At 40.5% G+C, this 20697-nt stretch overlaps 1 protein-coding gene across 1 annotated transcript; it reads right to left on the bottom strand.

Moving 5' to 3' along the window:
- Nucleotides 1-2545: 2545 nt before the first annotated feature.
- On the bottom strand, nt 2546-17567 carry LOC128841445 (kazal-type serine protease inhibitor domain-containing protein 1-like). Its single transcript, XM_054036458.1, has 4 exons — nt 17108-17567; nt 8441-8601; nt 4269-4413; nt 2546-3144 (listed from the first exon to the last, which is right to left on the bottom strand). Exons 1-4 carry the CDS (start codon nt 17565-17567, stop codon nt 3014-3016), a joined length of 897 nt encoding a protein of 298 aa, XP_053892433.1. The 3' UTR covers nt 2546-3013.
- Between the last annotated feature and the right edge of the window lie 3130 nt (nt 17568-20697).

Below are 20697 nucleotides of genomic sequence, written 5' to 3'. Positions count from 1 at the left end.
GTGTGTGTCTTATTTTCTCCTGTGTGGAATGGCACCATCCTACTGAATTTGTTGTTACGGGGTTATTTCACTACACCTCTTGCTAAAGAGAAACCCTAAATTGGATCTATTTGTTTGTGTTTATTCATATTGTTATCCCACCAGAAAAAGGCTGAATCTGTTGTATCCCTTTTATTTAATTTAGAAAGGTCTGATTTAAAAAATAAAAAAAAGAGAGAGAAAGCAGCCAAGAAAAGATCAGCTTGTTGTATGCCCTCTTTCTTGAATGACTTCACTTTTTTTTTTTGCACGATATTTCCACTGAAAGGAATAAGAATTTCATGGCAATAAATAACACAGCAATGTAGTGGTTAAATTACCCCAAATACACACATCCGCAAACAAAATACATTTAACTATGCTTTGGAAATGTTTGCTCTCTGAGGGGGGTCAAAAAGAATCCAGCCAAATTTTCTAGTTTGCATACAACTGTACAGTTTTTGACACATCTCTAGTATGATATATGTTTTTCTCCTCCAGCTGTCATTCTCTTTCTGTTTTTAATTTTGCATTAACAGCAGGAGACCATAAAGAATTCTAGTTTGTCTCCATGGATAATGTTTTGAAGATAATATATTTTGGTCCCCTGTGTTGATATGTACTTTACCACAATTAAATGATTTGTTTTGGTAATCTCTTGTTTGTAGTAATGAACAAATAAACAAACAAATAAATCCCCTAGACCTCCATGTCTATGGATTGGGTATTTTCAATAGAAATAGATTACATTTTAGAAATTAATAAAATCTACTGATCAAGTTTCTTTTTAAATTAATAAACATTTAGCTAATATACAAAAATGTAAGTTGTTTGGCCTATCTGTAGAAAGATTGGTAATAGCTTAGAACACTAAGGCCACTGGTTAAATCCAAAGCCATCTTTTAAACCTAAGTCAAGTGATCTTGTCAATGACCTCATGGCATGAACTTCATTCCTAAATTAACATCATGCTAGGAAAGCTACAAAAACAACAACAAAAACCAACAACCCCAAATATTTCTTTATTATCTGCATGAAGTTCATTAATACCTCATGGCAAACAGGGGCACGGGGGCTGGAACAATTTTTATAGTGGGGGTGCTCAGAGCCATTGAACCAAACTGTAAACCCTGTATATAATAGAAACCATTTCAAGTCAGGGGGTGCTGCAGCACCCCCTCACCCTTAGTTCTAGCACCTATGAACAGGGTTCATATCCAGCCTATGACTTTATTGCAAATCTAAGGAAAATTTAATTTTCCAATGGCATATGGCAGAAAAATCAACATCTTAAGAGTAAAGGAGATGTTCAAACTTCACTGTACATACATTCAGAACACCCATGTTATATACGCACTAAATGCAAAAACTAAATTAATGTAAAGTCAATGCACCATTTTCAGTGGATGCACTTAAAACTTTCCTAACTTTAAGTTAGATAAATAGAGAATATTAGTGCACTATTTCCAGCATTTATTATACATCACTGTATTTAGTATAGGAAATACTGAGGAAAGATTGCAAGTACTGAGGCCAATACTTTAAACACTGGGTGCCTAGAGTTTAGGTCTTAAGTCCATATTTAGGCACCTAAATAAGTGGCTTGATTTGCAGAGATGAGATGTAATGGGTGCTCAGCATGTCTGAAAACCAGGACACTTATTTAGTGCCCAAAATTTGGTGTTGAATATCTTGGCCTCAGGTAATTCTTTAGTTATCTAAATCTTATTGGCAAGTTTTTAAGGGCTATCATTTTACATTCCAAATGTTAAAGTTTTAAATGTGTGGAGAAACAAGACTGAAGGCACCTAGAGTCACATTAGATTGACCATATGGAACATGGCCAATGATTTAGATTGCTTGGAAAATGTATGTGAATTTTCCCAGAATATTTTAAAAAATAAAGAATTTTGTGCTTTTAAAAAAAATGCCTTTGGCATTTCCATGAATGCAATATCTTGAGGGATCAGAAGTGTGTGCAGCTAAAACGCACTGCTAGTTGAAAGCATCCCAGAAAAGGTGAGTGTTGGAGCCCACAGAATTTTGTCTATGTGACCATTGTACAGTTGGAATTCCATGTGTCTGAAGGGCATGGACAGAGACCAGGAGTAGCCACCCCTGCTAACTCCACATTAATTCATAGAAATCCCCACCTTACACAATTCTGCTTAAAGCATAAGTGATGACCAAGGGAAAGAATAGGAGGTAAATAAATTATTCTGGGTGGAGCCATACAGTATGTCTGTTGGTTTGGTTACACAGGAAGCCCTAGATTTCCCTCACTGCTCCTTGGGTCCCAGATCCCTTCTGTCAGATAGTAAATTTCTGCCCCTGACTAGCATGATGACTTAAGCGACCTGCTGTTTTTAATACAATGGGAAAAGTGTAAATTGTTTCATGCACTCAGCTAAAAAAAACAAAACAAACAAACAAAAAAACCAACCAACCAACCAAAAAACCCCCAGACAATTCACTTTTGGCTGAGACTAACCCTGGAAGCTATCAAACCAGAAAAGGAAAGTCTTCCTGAAAGTGTTAAAGAAGTTTAATTTGAAACTATTTTGCAATCGTAACTACTTGTGTTTGTGACTGCTCTCTTGAGATCTACATGGGCAATGCAGAAAGAAGATAATGGACGGGAGGTAAAGAGTTCCTTTAGTTTCAGAACTGATTTTGTTAATCCAATCTTCAACATTTAAAAAAATTTAAATGGAGAAGAGGATCTTTTTCAGAATACTTAATAGGCAGGTCCATGTTGAAGAGTTGTGTTCAATCGTCTGACAATACCAGCCTATGGTCTATCTGATTATTATTAGCGATATGTAGTACAGTACTCTTTGGCCAAATGACTGAGCACATCCTGCAAATTCCAGAAGAGTGCTATATAAACTGTGGGAAGGAAGGGACTCTTTACAGAACAATCACACTGGTAAATACAGCTGAAAGGGAAGGATATTGGACCCTTAATATATCTAGACTATCATAGGAACTTATTTCAATTTTCATAGTCTCCAGATTCATATTCTTCCTCCTCCTCCTCTTCAGTATGCTCATAATAGTCTCCATAATCTGTAGTGTAGCTTGTGATTCTGCTGCCAGCAGAAATCTGAAATGTAGAGGATGAACCTGCACAGCAAGACAAATTGTCTCCACATTAAAAGGAACATAAACAAAGCAAGAACTAAGAGGAAGATAACATGATTTTAGAATTCTACAGTGAGCTTAACACACTTGTTACTGGGTTAGCAAGTTCTCTTTTGGAGAGAAAGAGGCAATATCTGATGGCTTGTTTCTGTATCATTGAAGTCAATGGGAGCTTTGCCATATTTATTTCTCTCTCCCACTCTCAAGTATGGAAAACACACCTATTTTAACTCTATTCCAAACACAAGTAAACCATGAATTGATCTTGCAAGTGCTCTGCACATGAAATTACCATTGTAGGATCAAGCCCATTGTTTGGCAAAGAGAAGAGGCCCATATCAAGAGTGAAATATGAACAATGTAGCTTGCTTCTGCCCATGCAATGCAAGCACAATTCTCTTTAGAGTCAAAAGAAGTTTAGCCTCCAGGACCGTACCCAATCAAAAATAAATAGTAAAAGTTACTTCATATGTTTCTCTAAGCACGCTTATTAAAAGCAATTTCAAATTCCTTCCTAATTTTTCAAAAAGTAAATGATTAAACAGAATTGTTGAAGTTCTAAGAATTGCTCAGAGTCACATGCAGCTATGGTTCTGGTATGGAACTCTACCTGTGGTCAAAGGGGGGTTGTGTAAAAAGGGATGGCACAACTTTACAGCTGTGATCCACAGTGTCTTTCAGGTGGAAAAAGGTGAACATTGTAGCAAACCCCCATGATATTAACCACTTTATCCTTTTTTGTTTACTACACTTCATACACATTTTTGACTAAAAATACCTAGAGCTGATAAGAGATAAGGATACAGTGACAGAACACAGTTTTCAAATGTGGGCCTCTTAATAGGACATTCACATTTGGACACTCACCTTAGCATATAAGGGCCAATCCCTGTGAGGTGAAGTCTGTGGGAACTGAGGGTGCTCAACCCCTGACAGATCCACAGAGTTTGTGGGGCAATTGCCTGCTTTCTGCACCTGAGCATCAGTTTAAGTGCCAACACAGAGGATTTGCATTTACCAGGTGAGGCAGAAGCATTTGAAACCCGGGCTCTAAATGTTGAAACCAAATGCTAAAAATTCTTCACCTCAAAAGTAAAACACTTTACCATCAATGACTTTCAGTCTTGCAGATGCATATGCAGTGCCATACTTGTTTTTTGTTTGGCAGATGTAGATGCCTTCGTCCGATTTTTTGATGCCTTGAATTTGCAGCCACCCTGTCACACCGTACTTCTTAGGCCCACCTCTTGCCTGAGAGAAGGCAGATACACTGTCAAGATTTAGCAGACACCAGAGAAGAGGATGCTTTTCACAAGGGTAATTACCTGAATTATGTTTGGAGCCAAACTTTGCTCTCCATTACTGTACATTGCCACTGCCCCTTGGCCTCCAAGCTTTATCTACTCCTGTGTGCCCCTCCCCTTTGCTGCCCTGGGCCCCCTCAACTCATGCTGCCCCTGCCCACTTCCCCAAACTTCTCCAACACTCAGCCCTGACCACCTCCCTGCTCTGCATCCCCAGCCCCCCACCTGACTCCACTTCTGCTCCATATGTCAGCTTCTCCATAGGCCTCCTGGGCCTCTCATCCTTATAAGTCTTTTGGGGGTGAGGGTACAGATGGGTGGAAATGGTGGCTTTTAGATTTCTGTTCCTCTATGGTCTTCTGGTGTGACCAGCTGGCCCAGCCCCACCTTCATTCTCCAGGGGATAGTGCTCCCCTCTAATCATAGGTGGTGTATTGTCTTTAGGGGAGGAGACCCTGCCCTTCCCTTCCCGCTGGGCTGGACCAGCTGGCTCCTGCACTGAGCTGGCTGAGTGCTAGGCTCCATGTTTTCCAGGCAGGGGTCTATGGAAGCTCTGGCTCCAGAAGGGTGGTGAATCCCAAATATGGCCGGGAGTTCAAAGCAAACTTGTTTCACTTTGACTACAGTGCCCCGTCTGAACAGCATAAAAGGTGACAAAGGGCCTCTCAGCCCAGGTCCAGGCAGAGGTCTTCTCACCTCTGGAATCCAGTGCCCCTCCTACAACCCAAACACTTCCTTTTAAAGGCTGTTTCCCCTACCGAGGCCTGCAGTCACTTCACCTTCCAGGCCAGAAAGCTCTTATATTTCCTGCCATACAAGGAGGTGGAGGAACTTCTTCCTCAGCATGGGGTACACCACCCTTGCCTACACTCTTGGATTAGATTTAATATACACTTTTATTCTTGACAGCAGCTACTTAACTGCCAATGATCAGAGAGCCAGATCCTCTTTGTCTTTATGCAGGCAAAAATCACAATGAAGTTAATGGGAGTTCTGCCTGGTAAGGACTTCTGGATCCTGACCAGATCCATTAGAGAGAGCCAAGACAGTGCAACATTCAGGGTTTACTTCTTCCTCTACATATGCTGTCCTCTCTCATCAAGCATTTCTGAAAGCAGAATTCTCTTAATTCCCCAGGCAGGGCCATACGGTAGCACCCCCTGCTAGCAAGTTATTTATCATAACAACATAGGCTTTGTAATAGTGTTGTATCCTGTTATTGACGTTCAGAGAATCAGAAAAATGTGGAGCAGGAAGGGACTTTGAGAAGTCATTGAATCCATGCCCCTGCACTGAGGCAGGACCAAGTAAACCTAGACCATCCCTTACAAGTGTTTATCCAACTTGTTCTTAACCTCCAGCGATGAGGATTCCACAACCTCCCATAGAAGCCTGTTCCAGGGCTTAGCTATCCTTGTAATGAGAAAGATTTTCTACTAAAAAAGAGCCACCGTGGCTTAACAACCATGTAAAAGAAGCAGTGAGAGATAAAAAGACTTCCTTTAAAAAGTGGAAGTCAAATCCTAGTGAGGTAAATAGAAAGGAGCATAAACACTGCCAAATTAAGTGCAAGAAAGTAATAAGAAAAGCCAAAGAGGAGTTTGAAGAACGGCTAGCCAAAAACTCTAAAGGTAATAACAAAATGTTTTTTAAGTACATCAGAAGCAGGAAGCCTGCTAAACAACCAGTGGGGCCCCTCGATGATAGAGATAGAAAAGGAGCGCTTAAAGAGGATAAAGTCATTGCGGAGAAACTAAATGAATTCTTTGCTTCAGTCTTCACGGCTGAGGATGTTAGGGAGATTCCCAAACCTGAGCCGGTTTTTGTAGGTGACAAATCTGAGGAACTGTCACAGATTGAAGTGTCACTAGAGGAGGTTTTGGAATTAATTGATAAACTTAACATTAACAAGTCACCGGGACCAGATGGCATTCACCCAAGAGTTCTGAAAGAACTCAAATGTGAAATTGCGGAACTATTAACTAGGGTTTGTAACCTGTCCTTTAAATCAGCTTCTGTACCCAATGACTGGAAGATAGCTAATGTAACACCAATATTTAAAAAGGGCTCTAGAGGTGATCCCGGCAATTACAGACCGGTAAGTCTACCATCGGTACTGGGCAAATTAGTCGAAACAATAGTAAAGAATAAAATTGTCAGAAATAGAAGAACATAAATTGTTGGGCAAAAAAGTCAACATGGTTTCTCTAAAGGGAAATCGTGTCTTACTAATCTATTAGAGTTCTTTGAGGGGGTCAACAAACATGTGGACAAGGGGGATCCAGTGGACATATTGTACTTAGATTTCCAGAAAGCCTTTGACAAGGTCCCTCACCAAAGGCTCTTAAGTAAATTAAGTTGTCATGGGATAAGAGGGAAGGTCCTTTCACGGATTGAGAACTGGTTAAAAGACAGGGAACAAAGGGTAGGAATTAATGGTAAATTCTCAGAATGGAGAGGGGTAACTAGTGGCGTTTCCCAAGGATCAGTCCTAGGACCAATCCTATTCAACTTATTCATAAATGATCTGGAGAAAGGGGTAAAAAGTGAGGTGGCAAAGTTTGCAGATGATACCAAACTGCTCAAGATAGTTAAGACCAAAGCAGACTGTGAAGAACTTCAAAAAGATCTCACAAAACTAAGTGATTGAGCAACAAAATGGCAAATGAAATTTAATGTGGAGAAATGTAAAGTATTGCACATTGGAAAAAATAACCCCAACTATACATACAATATGATGGGGGCTAGCTACAACGAATCAGGAAAAAGATCTTGGAGTCATCGTGGATAGTTCTCTGAAGATGTCCACGCAGTGTGGAGGGGCAGTCAAAAAAGCAAACAGGATGTTAGGAATCATTAAAAAAGGGATAGAGAATAAGATGGAGAATATATTATTGCCCTTATATAAATCGATGGTACGCCCACATCTTGAATACTGAATACAGATATGGTCTCCTCATCTCAAAAAAGATATACTGGCTCTAGAAAATGATTAGGGGTTTGGAACGGGTCCCATATGAGGAGAGATTAAAGAGGCTAGGACTTTTCAGCTTGGAAAAGAGGAGACTAAGGGGGGATATGATAGAGGTATATAAAATTATGAGTGATGTGGAGAAAATAGATAAAGAAAAGTTATTTACTTATTCCCATAATACAAGAACTAGGGGTCACCAAATGAAATTAATAGGCAGCAGGTTTAAAAACAAATAAAAGGAAGTTCTTCTTCACACAGCACACAGTCAACTTGTGGAACTCCTTACCTGAGGAGGTTGTGAAGGCTAGGACTATAACGGCATTTAAAAGAGAACTGGATAAATTCATGGAGGTTAAGTCCATTAATGGCTATTAGCCACGATGGGTAAGGAATGGTGTCCCTAGCCTCTGTTTGTCAGAGGGTGGAGATGGATGGCAGGAGAGAGATCACTTGATCATTACCTGTTAGGTTCACTCCCTCTGGGGTACCTGGCATTGGCCACTGTCAGTAGACAGGATACTGGGCTAGATGGACCTTTGGTCCGACCCAGTATGCCGTTCTTATGTACTATCTATCCTAAATCTCCCTTGCTGCAGATTAAGCCCATTACTTCTTGTTCTACCACCAGTGGACATGGAGAACAATTGATACCATCCTTTTTATAACAGCCCTTAATATATTTGAAGACTTCTCAGGTCCTCACTCAGTTGTCTTTTCTCAAGACTCAACATGCCCAGTTTTTTTTACTCTTTCCTCATAGGTCAGGTTTTCTAAATCTTTTATCATATGCAGATAAACTGGGCTATGTAGTGAAGCAACAGGAGACCTGAACCCAGTCTCTCTCACCAACAGAAGTTGGTCCAATAAAAGATATTACCTCACCCAACTTGTCGCTGCAACAGGAGAAAGGCAGTAAAAATGAGACAGCCTCTTTAACCCTCCATCTCCTCCCCACAACTCAATAGTAAAAAATATGATCCGTGGAATAAGCATAATCTACCTGGATTGAGATGTGGGCATCATCTCCTGGCAGAAACATTTTATTCCCTTTTTTCTTCCACTCAAGGTGTGGCATAGGATAGGCGGACACCTCACAGCCAAAGATTATGTCATTACCTGTGAAGTTCTGAGCATCCTGAGGTGGCAAAGAAATAACAGGAGCTGCAAGGAACCAATATGAAAAGAGCCTGATAGATGGATGTGGTAAAATGCAATTGCCTGTATGCAGTAAGAAAATGTCAAACAATATTGTCATGCAGTCTGGCGCGGCTCACAGTCTGCCCTGAGACTGGCAAACACCCCAAACTGGTGGTATGTTCTATAATTATGTTTCACCCACCCAGTAACAAATGTGAACTCCGAATGCACTATAACAGTCTTACCATGGAGGCACAGACAGTCCCCTTGGGCATTCCGGTCTATCTTGCCACCCATGCATCACAGATGGTCACTTATACCAAATATTCCAACCATATTCAGGTTACTTCCAGTCACTTACTCAGATCTCAACCCGAAGATGCTGCCTGTAGCAAATCCTGTAATAAACTAACTACAGGTTTATTAAATAAGAAAAGAAAAAAAGGAGTTATGAGGTTAAAGCAGGTAACATACACAAATAAATGAGTATCAGTTTTGAGTTTCAAAAGATAATAGAAATTGCTGTCATAAGCTGACTTTATATGTCCTTTGGGGCTAACCCAGGCAAAACAGCTGGGGGGCTTTTGCTTAGTGATTCTTGCCCCGTTAGAGTCCAAGCAGCAAAAAAAATCAAGTTTCCTTCCTTGTCAGAGATTTTTATCCCCTTCTCCCCAGACTCCAAACTGATAGAACAAGTGTCAGTGCCTGACTCCTCTTTATGCCAGTGGGGAAGATAATCAAAGTCTTTGTCCTTTTGAGATATCACAATGGCTCATTTGCTTCCAAAGGCCCCGTTGTCCACAAGACCGGCACTTTACACTAATTAATGCTTCTTTCCTGTTTGGTGAGTTACACAGTTACAGAAGTTTACAATGCAAACACGCAATATAACCTTATACCGGGCTATAGAGGTTATAAATGAGATCAATACATGCAGAATGAGGAATTGCAACATTCAGTGGAGCAATTCTTAAAATACCTGGGCCTAAGCCTTTTCTATCTTGCCTAATTTGATCACAGCTTAATGTAACTTATGTTTAAAAATTGTTAATATTTTTGAGCACATATCAGTGCTTTGTTTTGAAAAAGCAAAGAATGCATTTTTTGCATGTTACATAAAGGTAATAAAATACTAATACAGTAGAATATGAAGGACCAGTTATCTGAACCATTTTACCCAATAAAAAAATAAACAGCTATACTGTAGTTCAAAGCTACCTTAATTTATTCACTAGCTTTTCACGTTTGGCTGAAACAAGAAAAGGTTTTCATTAACCACAAGAGGGAGCCCATCCAGTGCTTTGAACACAATAAGAAAACAAACAGTTAAAGGATAAGGGTCAGGCTGAATGTACATGAATGCATCTACTGAATGTACATATGCAGCATGTACTATGCATGTATTGAACATACTATATGATTTGTTACATCAACAATCAGAGAAAAAAACAACATGATCATTGTTATAGCCTACTTTTTGGCACTCTATTTGCATTTTTTCCCCAGTATGTTTGTCCACAACTAACACATTTTTCAGTCAAACATATGTTTCCTATCTTTTTTTAAAGTTATCTGTATTTTCTGGGACACTAGGTCCAGTTTGGGTTTAATTGTTGTTGTTTTTTTGTCCTGTGTCCCAGATGCTTGAAGATGGGAGCTTTGGTAAATAAATACCTTTTTGCCTGTAATATTTGAGTCAATACGTCTCTGCAGAATGAATGTTTCAGCAGCTGAAATTGTCACAGCAATGCTCCAGATTTCTAAAACAATAGCTTCAATACATGCAGTCAGATATAATTGATCTAATTAGGTGTTGACAACATCAAATACAGACCAGATCAAATTATGCATTGCAGAGAAAATATCCAGCAAATTTCTCATTTGCTGTTTATGTATTGCTCATTAAACAATCCTGGTTTTCTTCTAAGCTCAGATTTTCAAAACTGACTACAGTATTTGAACATCTAATTCACATGAGCTTTAATGAGAATTAGGCATTCAAATCCTTTAGGGCTGAGATTTTCAGAGTTGCCTAATGTACTCAGAATTCATAAAGGATACATTGAATAGTTAGGATGAGAAATTTTCACATTTGCTTAACTTTACTACTGGTAGTTCTATTGACTTTAATGGGACTCTGCATGGAAGTACAGGTAAGCCTAGGGAGCCAAAATGTTTACCTTAACTTGTCACTAGTCGTTATGTAGATAGTTATTTCTGCTCACAGATTGGATGAGAAAACTTTTTAAACAGGTGAATCTTACTTCTGGATACCTGTGCTCAAATGCTGATCCAAGTATTCATCTGAAGAACTCAAATTTTCCAGATATTCCTGTGAACACAACCCTGCTTGTGTGACTGCTTACAAACAGGACTCAGTGCTGCAAGGTGTTGAGCACTCTAGCCCCCATCTACCACTTAAACACAGACGTAACTGTAAGCACATGAGCAATCTGATTGATTGATGTGAAGCATGTGCTTAAGAATATTGCTGGATCAGGGCCAGAACACTCAGCACTGTGCAAGCTCACACACCCATAGCAAATAGAAAGGTATATGGACTTGATCAAACCAAGCAGGCACTTGGAATTTGAATGAATATTCACAAATTATTTGCAGTATTTAACAATTCCAATCAAAAGTGAGGTGCTAACAGATTAAAAAATAACCCAGAATGATTTAAGAATCTGGTCTCACAAAAACATCTTGCTGCCTGTTGCAAGGGCAAAGTGAACTCAAGTAAGCCAGCACTTTAAGAACAATATGTATTGAAAGCCAGATTTTTAAAAGTTCCCTTTGCATGCGTTTCTGATTTTGCATACCTCCAACTCTGGCCTTGCATGTGTGTCTGTGTTCACATAACTGCCTTTACCCTTAATACACATACCTTACTCTAGAATTTCCTGAGGGGAGCATCTCACATGCAGTGTATCTGTTCCGCTTCATTCTAGGTTGGCACAGTCTTTATGACTGAAATCCAGCCTCCCCTTCAACCAACAGCATAAGGCCTAAAACATCCTAGTTGTGCTTCTGTAGGGGAGTCAATGAGGACAAGCTTTGAACAGGCAACAGAGGTAGTGAGGTTGGGGTTTGCAACGCCTTCCATGCCACACAGTGGCATTCTGTGGGAGTAAGTGTGGGGAGTTCTTGAGCAGGCCGGGGGAACTGCCACAGTGGGTATGTCTATCCTGCACTATAAACCTGAGTTCAGACAGAAATTTGAGCCCCAGCCCCTCTTCCAGCCAAAGAGAAATCAGTTTGATTGGGGCCTGGATCCCCTCTGGACTCAGACCCATGGACTCTGCTAGCGGTGCTGAGTAAGAACTGGAGTCCCACTGAGACTCAGGACCAAGCCCTGTCATTTTGGAGTGTGGAATCAGCTCAAGCCACAGACCCAAGTCAGAAGGTCTGCACAGTGCAATTTGGACACATCAGCATGGCTGTGAGACCCAAACCCAGCAATTTTAATTCAGGTTTACAATGCAGTGTGGATTCTCAAGCACGGGCTTGTACACCCACAGACCTGGGTATACAATGTAGTATAGACATACTCAGTGAGTCTACCAAGTGGATGAATCCACTTACTTCAAACCTTACTTGGATTAGAGTAGTAGCCAGAGATGCATCCGAAGAAGTGGGCTGTAGCCCACGAAAGCTTATGCTCAAATAAATTTGTTAGTCTCTAAGGTGCCACAAGTACTCCTGTTCTTTTCGCGGATACAGACTAACACGGCTGCTACTCTGAAACTAGCCAAAGACTAATGATCAGAGCTCTCAGTCTGGGTTGCAGGGGAGTATGTTCCCCCTCAAATCCCCACATAGTTCACCTCAGAAAGCTATTTACTTGTAGAATTATTTCACGAGAAGAGGACACAGTTACCCTTCAGCAAAGGTAAATGCTTATGACAGGACAGGAAGATCATTCAACACAATCAGAGATGAAACAGCAAAGCTCCCAGACTTCTGGCTTAGGAGCATTATCTACCAAACAACATTTTCCCCCAGCTGCTTCCCTTATAACCTCTCTCTTGAGCACCCGTGCAAAGGGATGGGGAAGATAAGCTATAGATGACCCCAAGTTCTCCATGGACCAGGTAGTAGACTTGCACTCCGAGCCAGCAGTATGGTCCAGGATTTACAACAGCGACTAATGATTTGGGATGCCTCCATTTGTGGCTGCCCAACATGAGATGCTTTAAGGGGGCCTGATTTAGAGGAAGAGCGAGTATTCAAAATCACTAGTTGCTTTTGAAAATATTGGCCATGAATTTTACCCTACTATGTATTTGTCACCTATCGCTGCTGCCACAGATGTGAGAAAAAATAGCCATTAGCCCCAAAACTATTGAAAAAAAAGTGCAGAAATCATTTTCTAAGTGATATTTTTTTTTTCAATCCAACATCAAACTCAAACAAAAGAATGTTGATTTGGTAACAACAAAATGGTATATTTCTCCAACTATATGATATTTATGTTTACTGTTATTTGTCTGATTTGTAACACAATGCACACAAGGCGGTAAACTATTCCTTTGCTCCTTTCGTATAAAATTCCCATTAAAATAATCTGGTATTTTGTGCTGCTGACGTAAAGAGAAATGCTGTGGGGTGGGTATATTGCTTCGTGAAATCAACAGCAGCAAAGGTTTGAAAAAGGATGTATTAAGTGTGGAGAATCTGCATGTCATCAATACAGTTAATCTTTGTAAGCTATTATTTGTAAGCTAGAAATTGATCAAACCAACCTTCTGGGGAAAGAAAATGGGCCTTTTCTCATGTGTGACTTTGACTTTGTGTGTGTGTGGCAGACAGAAGATAGAAGTCTGCTCTTGTGATGAAAGGAGTTTATTGTTATTTATTTATTCATTCATCAGTTGCTGTATACAATTAATCTATTTGGCATCCCTAGGACAGGAGATGCTTTGAAGGAAAAGTATGAACGCAACATACATTGAGATTAATGATGTATAGATTTACAGAATGCTACCAAAAGATACAGATCAGTGCTCAGCATCTGTTTTTCATTCAAAGGACAACCAGCAGAATGCCAAGGCACAGATAAATTGCTAATCTCAGGGCCTAGACTTTCCATTGCATTACACCTTTTGGAGTTACTTGTAGCTGTGTGAAACTGGTATAAAACACTGCCACAACATAATGGTGGCCTTTTACACACACTTTGCAGCGCTGTAAACAAGCTCACAAGGCACAGAGCCATGGTGAATAGCACATTCAATGTACTATCCTCATCTAGATCATTGTGCATTTGTGTTAGTGACATAAGATTTAAAATATCTTTTAATCTTTTACTTTTTTCTGCCTCTTAAGAGCCAAGTTCCAAAATGGTAAAAAAGACATTTTAGCTCTAAAGCAAATATTCCTCTTTGAAATCCTATCTATTCTCTCACATGGCAGAAGACAATTCAAAGAGCTTTGCATGACAGCTTGGCAGCCTCTGGTAACTTCTTAATGTTTTCCCCTAAGATCACAGTTTTATTGTCCTAAAGTAAAACCTGCTGAAGTTCTTATAAAGTCCCATCATCCTGTCCATTGCACAGTACACAAGTATAAAATAAGGTGCATCTTCTGCCCTGCTGCTATACCAATACTGTGAATTTTTACAGTGCTTTCATCCTTAGATTGCAAAGTGCTTTACAAAAGTGGGCAGGAACTATTATGCCCATTTTACACTTGGAGAAACTGAGGCACACAGAGGCTAAATAACTTGTCCAAGGCCAGACAGACGGGCAGAATCAGTATTAGAATCATAGGGTTAGAAGGGACAGCAAGGGTCATGTAGTCTAACTCCGAGGATCCAGGAGTTACTGATTTACACAGTTACAAAGTGGATCAGAATCAGGGGCTTGAGCTACCTACCACCTGCAAGAGCACTTGTAAATATACTGAAGTGCAGATATGCTGCCCTTGTTCACACCAGTGTATAGGCAGCAGAAAATGGGTTTGCTAAGGAATAGAAGGTGTGGCCAGAGGAGGACGTACTGCATGCTCCCCACTCCAATGTTTGACTGGTAAATTGCAAGGAGAATATAAACTAAAGCCACCAAGGTTCTCTTTAAAGTGACTAGTTCTATGTATGCAACACTGTGTGCGTGGTTGCAGAGGAATATTAGGAGAGTCAGTATCAACCTTTCCCCATGGAGCTCTGGCATGCCAGGTAGGGTGACTATAAATGTGAAAAATCGGGACAGGGTGTGGGGGGGGGGTAATAGGTGCCTATATAAGACAAAGCCCCAAATATCGGGACTGTCCCTATAAAATCGGGACATCTGGTCACCCTAATGCTAAGAGAGGAGAATGAACAGATGGGATAGAACAGCACTGCTACCAAACCTCAGTCAACAAGGACTCTGGTAAGGTTGGAGAGGATAAGGTGAGATGGAGACAGGGGGAGCTACTTTATCTTGCATCCTTGAGTTGGTTGCTTTTCCTGCAACAATTCCTCCATTACAGCATGAATGTAAATTCATGTACCTGGAGTCCCTGTAGCTGGATTCCCTCCTGCCAGCATGTAGGATCCTCATGACAAAGTCTGGAGTGGGTGCTGGGCTGGCAGACAACAACCCCCACTCTGTTGGGGGGCTGGAACTGCCTGGCACTGAGATGGCTGAAGGGAGGGTGGGAGCAGGACAATCAATGGATGTGCACATTCTGAGCTCCTTGGCCAGCAACACTCCTAGGGAGCCAAGGCCACAAATTAAAGATGCTTGGCAAACCCCCTACAGGAGCGGGGGATTGCTGTGTTCCCTCCCCTGACAATGAACCTCCACCCTTATGCAATTGCCCCCTGGGTCCAGGGAGCAAATATATGTGGACCACAGTTGTCACAAAAAACACCATTTATATCACTTCTGAATTTGGCCCAGAGTTGTCTGTTCATAGCCAAGAATGGGAAGAGCCCAGCGGAAATACGACATGGCCCTTGAGGACTATAGGCTGTTGTGCCAAATGCTGTACCAGTAACCAACGTACAAGCTATCACCTCTAGCACCTCTGAATCTGGCCCCACAAGAGGCTATCAGTGGAAAAGTTCAGTATTCTGGATCTAGAACTACCAGTAGTAAAGTTAAGCACATTTTTTCAGTGCAACTTTAGTCTTCTGCAATATCCCTTCTGTTCCAAGGAGCAGTGGGGCTGTAACATTTGGAGAATGTTCTTTGGCATGTCTGCTGATGTGCAAACCTGAGGATCCTGTACATTTGGTTCTGCTTGCACTCAGCGCTTACTATTCCAGCTTAGTAAAACAAGCAATCAATTTAAATAAACTTCAGGGGAGAAAGTCATGGAGAGACAAGAAGTTTAAAATTCTCTTCAAAGAAATGAGGCTACTTCCAAGCAACAGTTTGTATTATATAAAACAATTGATAGGAGATGATGCATCATTACATTTTTAAACAGGAATATGCATACGCACGTGTACAGATTTGTGTGAGAACTCTACATATAATCTCACAAACTGCAAACATATATACACTTTGAGATCTCGTGTAGAAAGTCCCTCTATATGTGCATTCTGAGTCCTTATTTGTGTCTAGCTGTGTGTAATTTGGACCTCTCTCCATATTGTGCATTAGGTCACTCAGAAATCTGCTATGTGAAATGGTGATACTAATTCCTGAAGGATGAATCACATTAAAATCAGACTGTAAAAACAGCCAGTGTTCAAGTAACTACCCTAACCACTTCATTCTCTCTCCCACCACCCTGCCATGCAGTGTAGCTGCATTTGAATGCTTGTTTCTTACCTATGCAAATAAAACATAGCCAAAAGGTGTATTTAGTTTAAAGCCTCAACAAACTGAAATGAGGTTCATAATTTTATATAATCAACATGAATGCAACTGCCTTTAGGGAAATTATTCCAGTTTGATTCTGTTCTAATGTGTGGATTTGTAATCATCAGTGGGTGTTTAGATCTTTTAAAAATCATTGTTACATTATTTTTAACTCTTTATATCAAGAATGGAACTTTATTTAAGTGATTTCCAAACCCTATTCTATTCCATTCTGGTTCCATCACCATATTAACTGAGACCTGCCTTGCTACCCACCTCTGCAATATCAGTTCAGGCATTAAATAATAATAATTCTAAAGATTTTTTATCTCTGTGGTTGACCCTCACCACATTTCACTTTCTGCTCAGCTACTCTGAACATCTTTCACTTATTAGTGACTTTGTGATATTAATTCAATTATGGTCATATATAACTTTACATATAACTTGTATAATATACAAGTTCACATTCCACATATTCGGAGGACCATGTGATATAAAATCCACTATGGTAATATAGAAGCTTACAACACACAAGATTAAACACCAGCTGATGAACTACTTGTTTAAATCTCAAAGAAGTAGTACAGTAATTATAATGATGCTGAAGCATTATTTTGCTGTAAGTAGGCTGCAACATTAAAAGATATTTCTAGAAATTAACATCAAATCTTTGTCTCCTTTATATATCTGCTTTAGAGAACAGTTTACTTGGTATACATGTCTATGTAGGTTACCTGATTCACATGGTCCTTTGTGCTTCATGTTGATATTTCTTCTCTTCTCAGAGTAAGCCTCATTGAATTGGCAGATGTTCACATAGGTCTTGCCTTCAGGTCCACAGACACTTTCCTGGGATTTGCAGACACATTGTGGTTCAGGGATTTCCCCAAACTTGGTTTCGTCGGCATCCAGCCTGCACTCCATGTTCTCCCCACACTGCCCGTAGAAATGATTGACCTTATCCAAGTCACACATCTGCCCTTCCACATTCCCACATTCAGGACAGCAGCCACACTGATCTAATACAGTCCCAGCTGGACAGTGTGTAGGCTTGGAGCAAAGTTCCAAATTGCATTTTCCACAGCTATCTCCTTCCCTTAACAATCTCAACCAACTCCTGTAGTACAAGGTGGGGAAACTTTGAGAAACTTGTACCAGGGCTACCAGCACTACTATAACCTCCAGAACCTTCATCTTGAGAATGTAATGAAATGCAAAGGTCTTTGGAGTAAAACCAAGGGGGGGGGGGGGAGGAGAACAAGAGCGAGCAAGAGAGAGAAAACGTCACACTCCTTTTTTGTTTTTGGAATATAAATGGACTGTGAAGGCTTTAAAGAGAAATTAGCATCAGGTTCCTGATCTGGAACTGATAAATAAAAATGCATACAAACCTAGAAGCTTTTCTCTAATGTAGTTTGGAAAGCAGGTCTTGCATACATATGAAACACACTTCCCTTCTGACAGCTGAGTTGAAGATTTGTGAAATGCTGTTTGCTCAGGGTCTCCTTGAACCAAATTTGCAGAGTTGTTCTATTGAAAAACATTATATTGTAGCTGCTGTAGGAAGAGGTACAGAATGAACTGATGAAAGAGCAGAGAAGTACATGCTTTGTTCTATTTCCCTCTTTTCTCTCACTCCCATAATAGTGTTAGTCACAAAGAACTAAACATGGATGGAAACCAATGCCCAAAACAGCAGGGGACTTACCTCTAGAGCTGAGCCAGAGCCAGGACATTTGGATCAAGGTTTAGGTCCAAATATCTCCCTAGTTTGCGTGTGTTTGGATTCATAATTCTATTATGGATCCTTTATAGAGATGGCCCCAAGCCATCACACTTGGATCCAGATCTGAACTTCAAACATGGAGGTGGGTCCCTGGATTCATTGTTCTGGCTCTGTCCCCCTGCCTTTGTGAAAATAATAGTAATAGGGGTGTGGCAGTGCTGGGAGCTAGCAGGTCAGCCAGCACTCTGATCACTGTAGCACTAATTAGGTCCCCCAGAGTGGTCTGATTGGTCATTGGAATGTAATTATCTAATCAGGCTGGCAGGTTGGGTGGTGCTCGAGGATTAATTAGGTCATAAACAGAGGACTGATAAAAAAAAAAAAAGCACAGGACGAAAGTGACAGGGGAGAGGAACTGGGCTAGCTGAGCCCAGATTCAGAGCTCCCAAGGAAGGGAGATCTCATCTTCTCTCAGGCTCTGGGGAGAGGGCTGATGATACAAGTACGATGATAAATTGTACTTCTGTGTGGAAATTTAAAGGTGGTGGAGGGAATTTAAATAGACTGCATAGCATGGCTACCTAACCAGTAGAGTCTAAGCTGTTTTTTGCGGTGCAAGTGGACAGGAATGGAGCACGCCCCACTAAAGGAAGGATTTCAACTCCCCAGACATCTTTTGGAAAAGTAATGTAGCAAAACGCAAAATTTCCAATAAATCCTTGAAATATATTAGAGACAACTTCGTGTTCCAGAAGTAACCAGAGGACAGCCAGTTTAGCATGCTGATGCTGTCCAACAGGGAGGAATTGGCGGCAAATCTGAAGGTGGAAGGCAAATTGGGTGACAGTGATCATGAAACAATAGATTTCATGATTCTAAGGAGAGGAGGGAGTAAAAGCAGCAGAATAAGGTCAGTGGACTTAAAAAAAAAAAAAAAAAAAAAGCAAAGCATTAACAAACTGAGAGAACTGGTAGATAAGGTCCCATGAGACGAAAATCTAAAGGATATAGACATTTAGGAGAGCTGGCAGTTTCCCAAGGAGACAATATTAAAGGCACAATTGCAAATGCTCCCAGTGCAAAGGCAAGGCAGGAAGAATAGTAAGAGGCCAACATGGCTCTATCAGGAGCTCTTTAATGGCCTTAAAAGCTAAAAGGAATCCTACAAAAAGCAGAAACATGGACAAATTATGAAGGAGGAGTACAAAAGAATAATACAAATATATAGAGAGAGAAAATCAGAAGGGCTAAGGCACAAAATGAGTTATACCTAGCCTGGAACATAAAATGCAACAAGGGGTTTTTAAAATATATTCATAGCAAGAGAAAGATGAAGGATAGTGTATGTTCTCTGCTTAGAGGGGGAGGAGTGCTAATAACTGATGACATCAAGAAGGCTGAGGTGTTTAATGCCTATTTTGCTTTAGTCTTCATTAAAAAGGCTCATGGTGACCAGATACACCTCTACCCAGATATAACGTGACCCAATATAACACAAATTTGGATAGAACGCAGTAAAGCAGTGCTCCGGAGGGTGGGCTGCGTGCTCCAGAGGGTGGGCTGCGTGCTCCAGAGGATCAAAGCAAGTTCAATATAATGCGGTTTCACCTATAACGCGATAAGATTTTTTGGCTCCCGAGGACAGCGTTATATCGGGGTAGAGGTGTACTCAACACAAGTAATATCAACAGCAAGGGGGAAAGAACAGAAACCAAAATAGGGAAAGAAAAGGTTAAAGAATATTTAGATAAGTTAGATGTATTCAAATTGGCCTGATGAAATTCATCCTAGGTTACTTAAGGAACTGGCTGACGCAGTCTCGGAACATTAGCAATTATCTTCGAGAACTCATGGTGGACTGGTGAGATCCTGGAAGACTGGAGAAGGGCAAACATAGTACTGTACCTATCTTTAAGAGGGGGAACAAAGAGGACTTGGGGAATTATAGACTGATCAGCCAAACTTTGATACCTGGAAGAAAATATACAGAAACAATTTAATAAACAATCAATTTGTAAGCAACTTGCAGATAATAGTTATAAGAAATAGCCAGCATGGATTTGTCAAGAACAAATCATGCCAAACCAACTCAAGTTCCTTCTTTGACAGGGTTACTGGCCTAGTGGATTGGGAAGGGGAAGCAGTAGACATGATGTAGCTGGATTTTAGTAAGGTTTTTGACACAGTCCCACATGATGTTCTCATAAGCAAACTAGGGAAATCTGGCCTAGATAACATTACTATAAGGTGGGTGCATAACTAGTTGAAAGACTGTACTCAAAGAGTCATTATCAATGATTCATTATCAAACTGGGAGGATGTATCTAGTGCAGTCCTGCAGGGTTCTGTCCTGCATCTGATACTATTCAATATTTTCATTAATGACTTGGATAATGGAGTGGTGAGTATGCTCATAAAATTTGCCGATGACACCAAACTGGGCAGTGTTGCAAGCATGTTGGAGGACAGGATTAGAATTCAAAAATATAATGCTTTAAGTAATCTAGTAAAGAGTTTCGCATCTGTTGACCTTCTGCTAACGCTCTTTCTGGCATTCAACTTAGTGATCCGGATAGATTCAAAAACATTGAGGACTTC

The sequence above is a fragment of the Malaclemys terrapin genome, chromosome 8, assembly GCF_027887155.1.
Source record: "Malaclemys terrapin pileata isolate rMalTer1 chromosome 8, rMalTer1.hap1, whole genome shotgun sequence".
Classification (NCBI taxonomy): domain Eukaryota; kingdom Metazoa; phylum Chordata; order Testudines; family Emydidae; genus Malaclemys; species Malaclemys terrapin.
The sequence above is the reverse complement of the archived record's forward strand: the minus strand, read 5'-3'. Positions and strand labels throughout refer to the sequence as shown.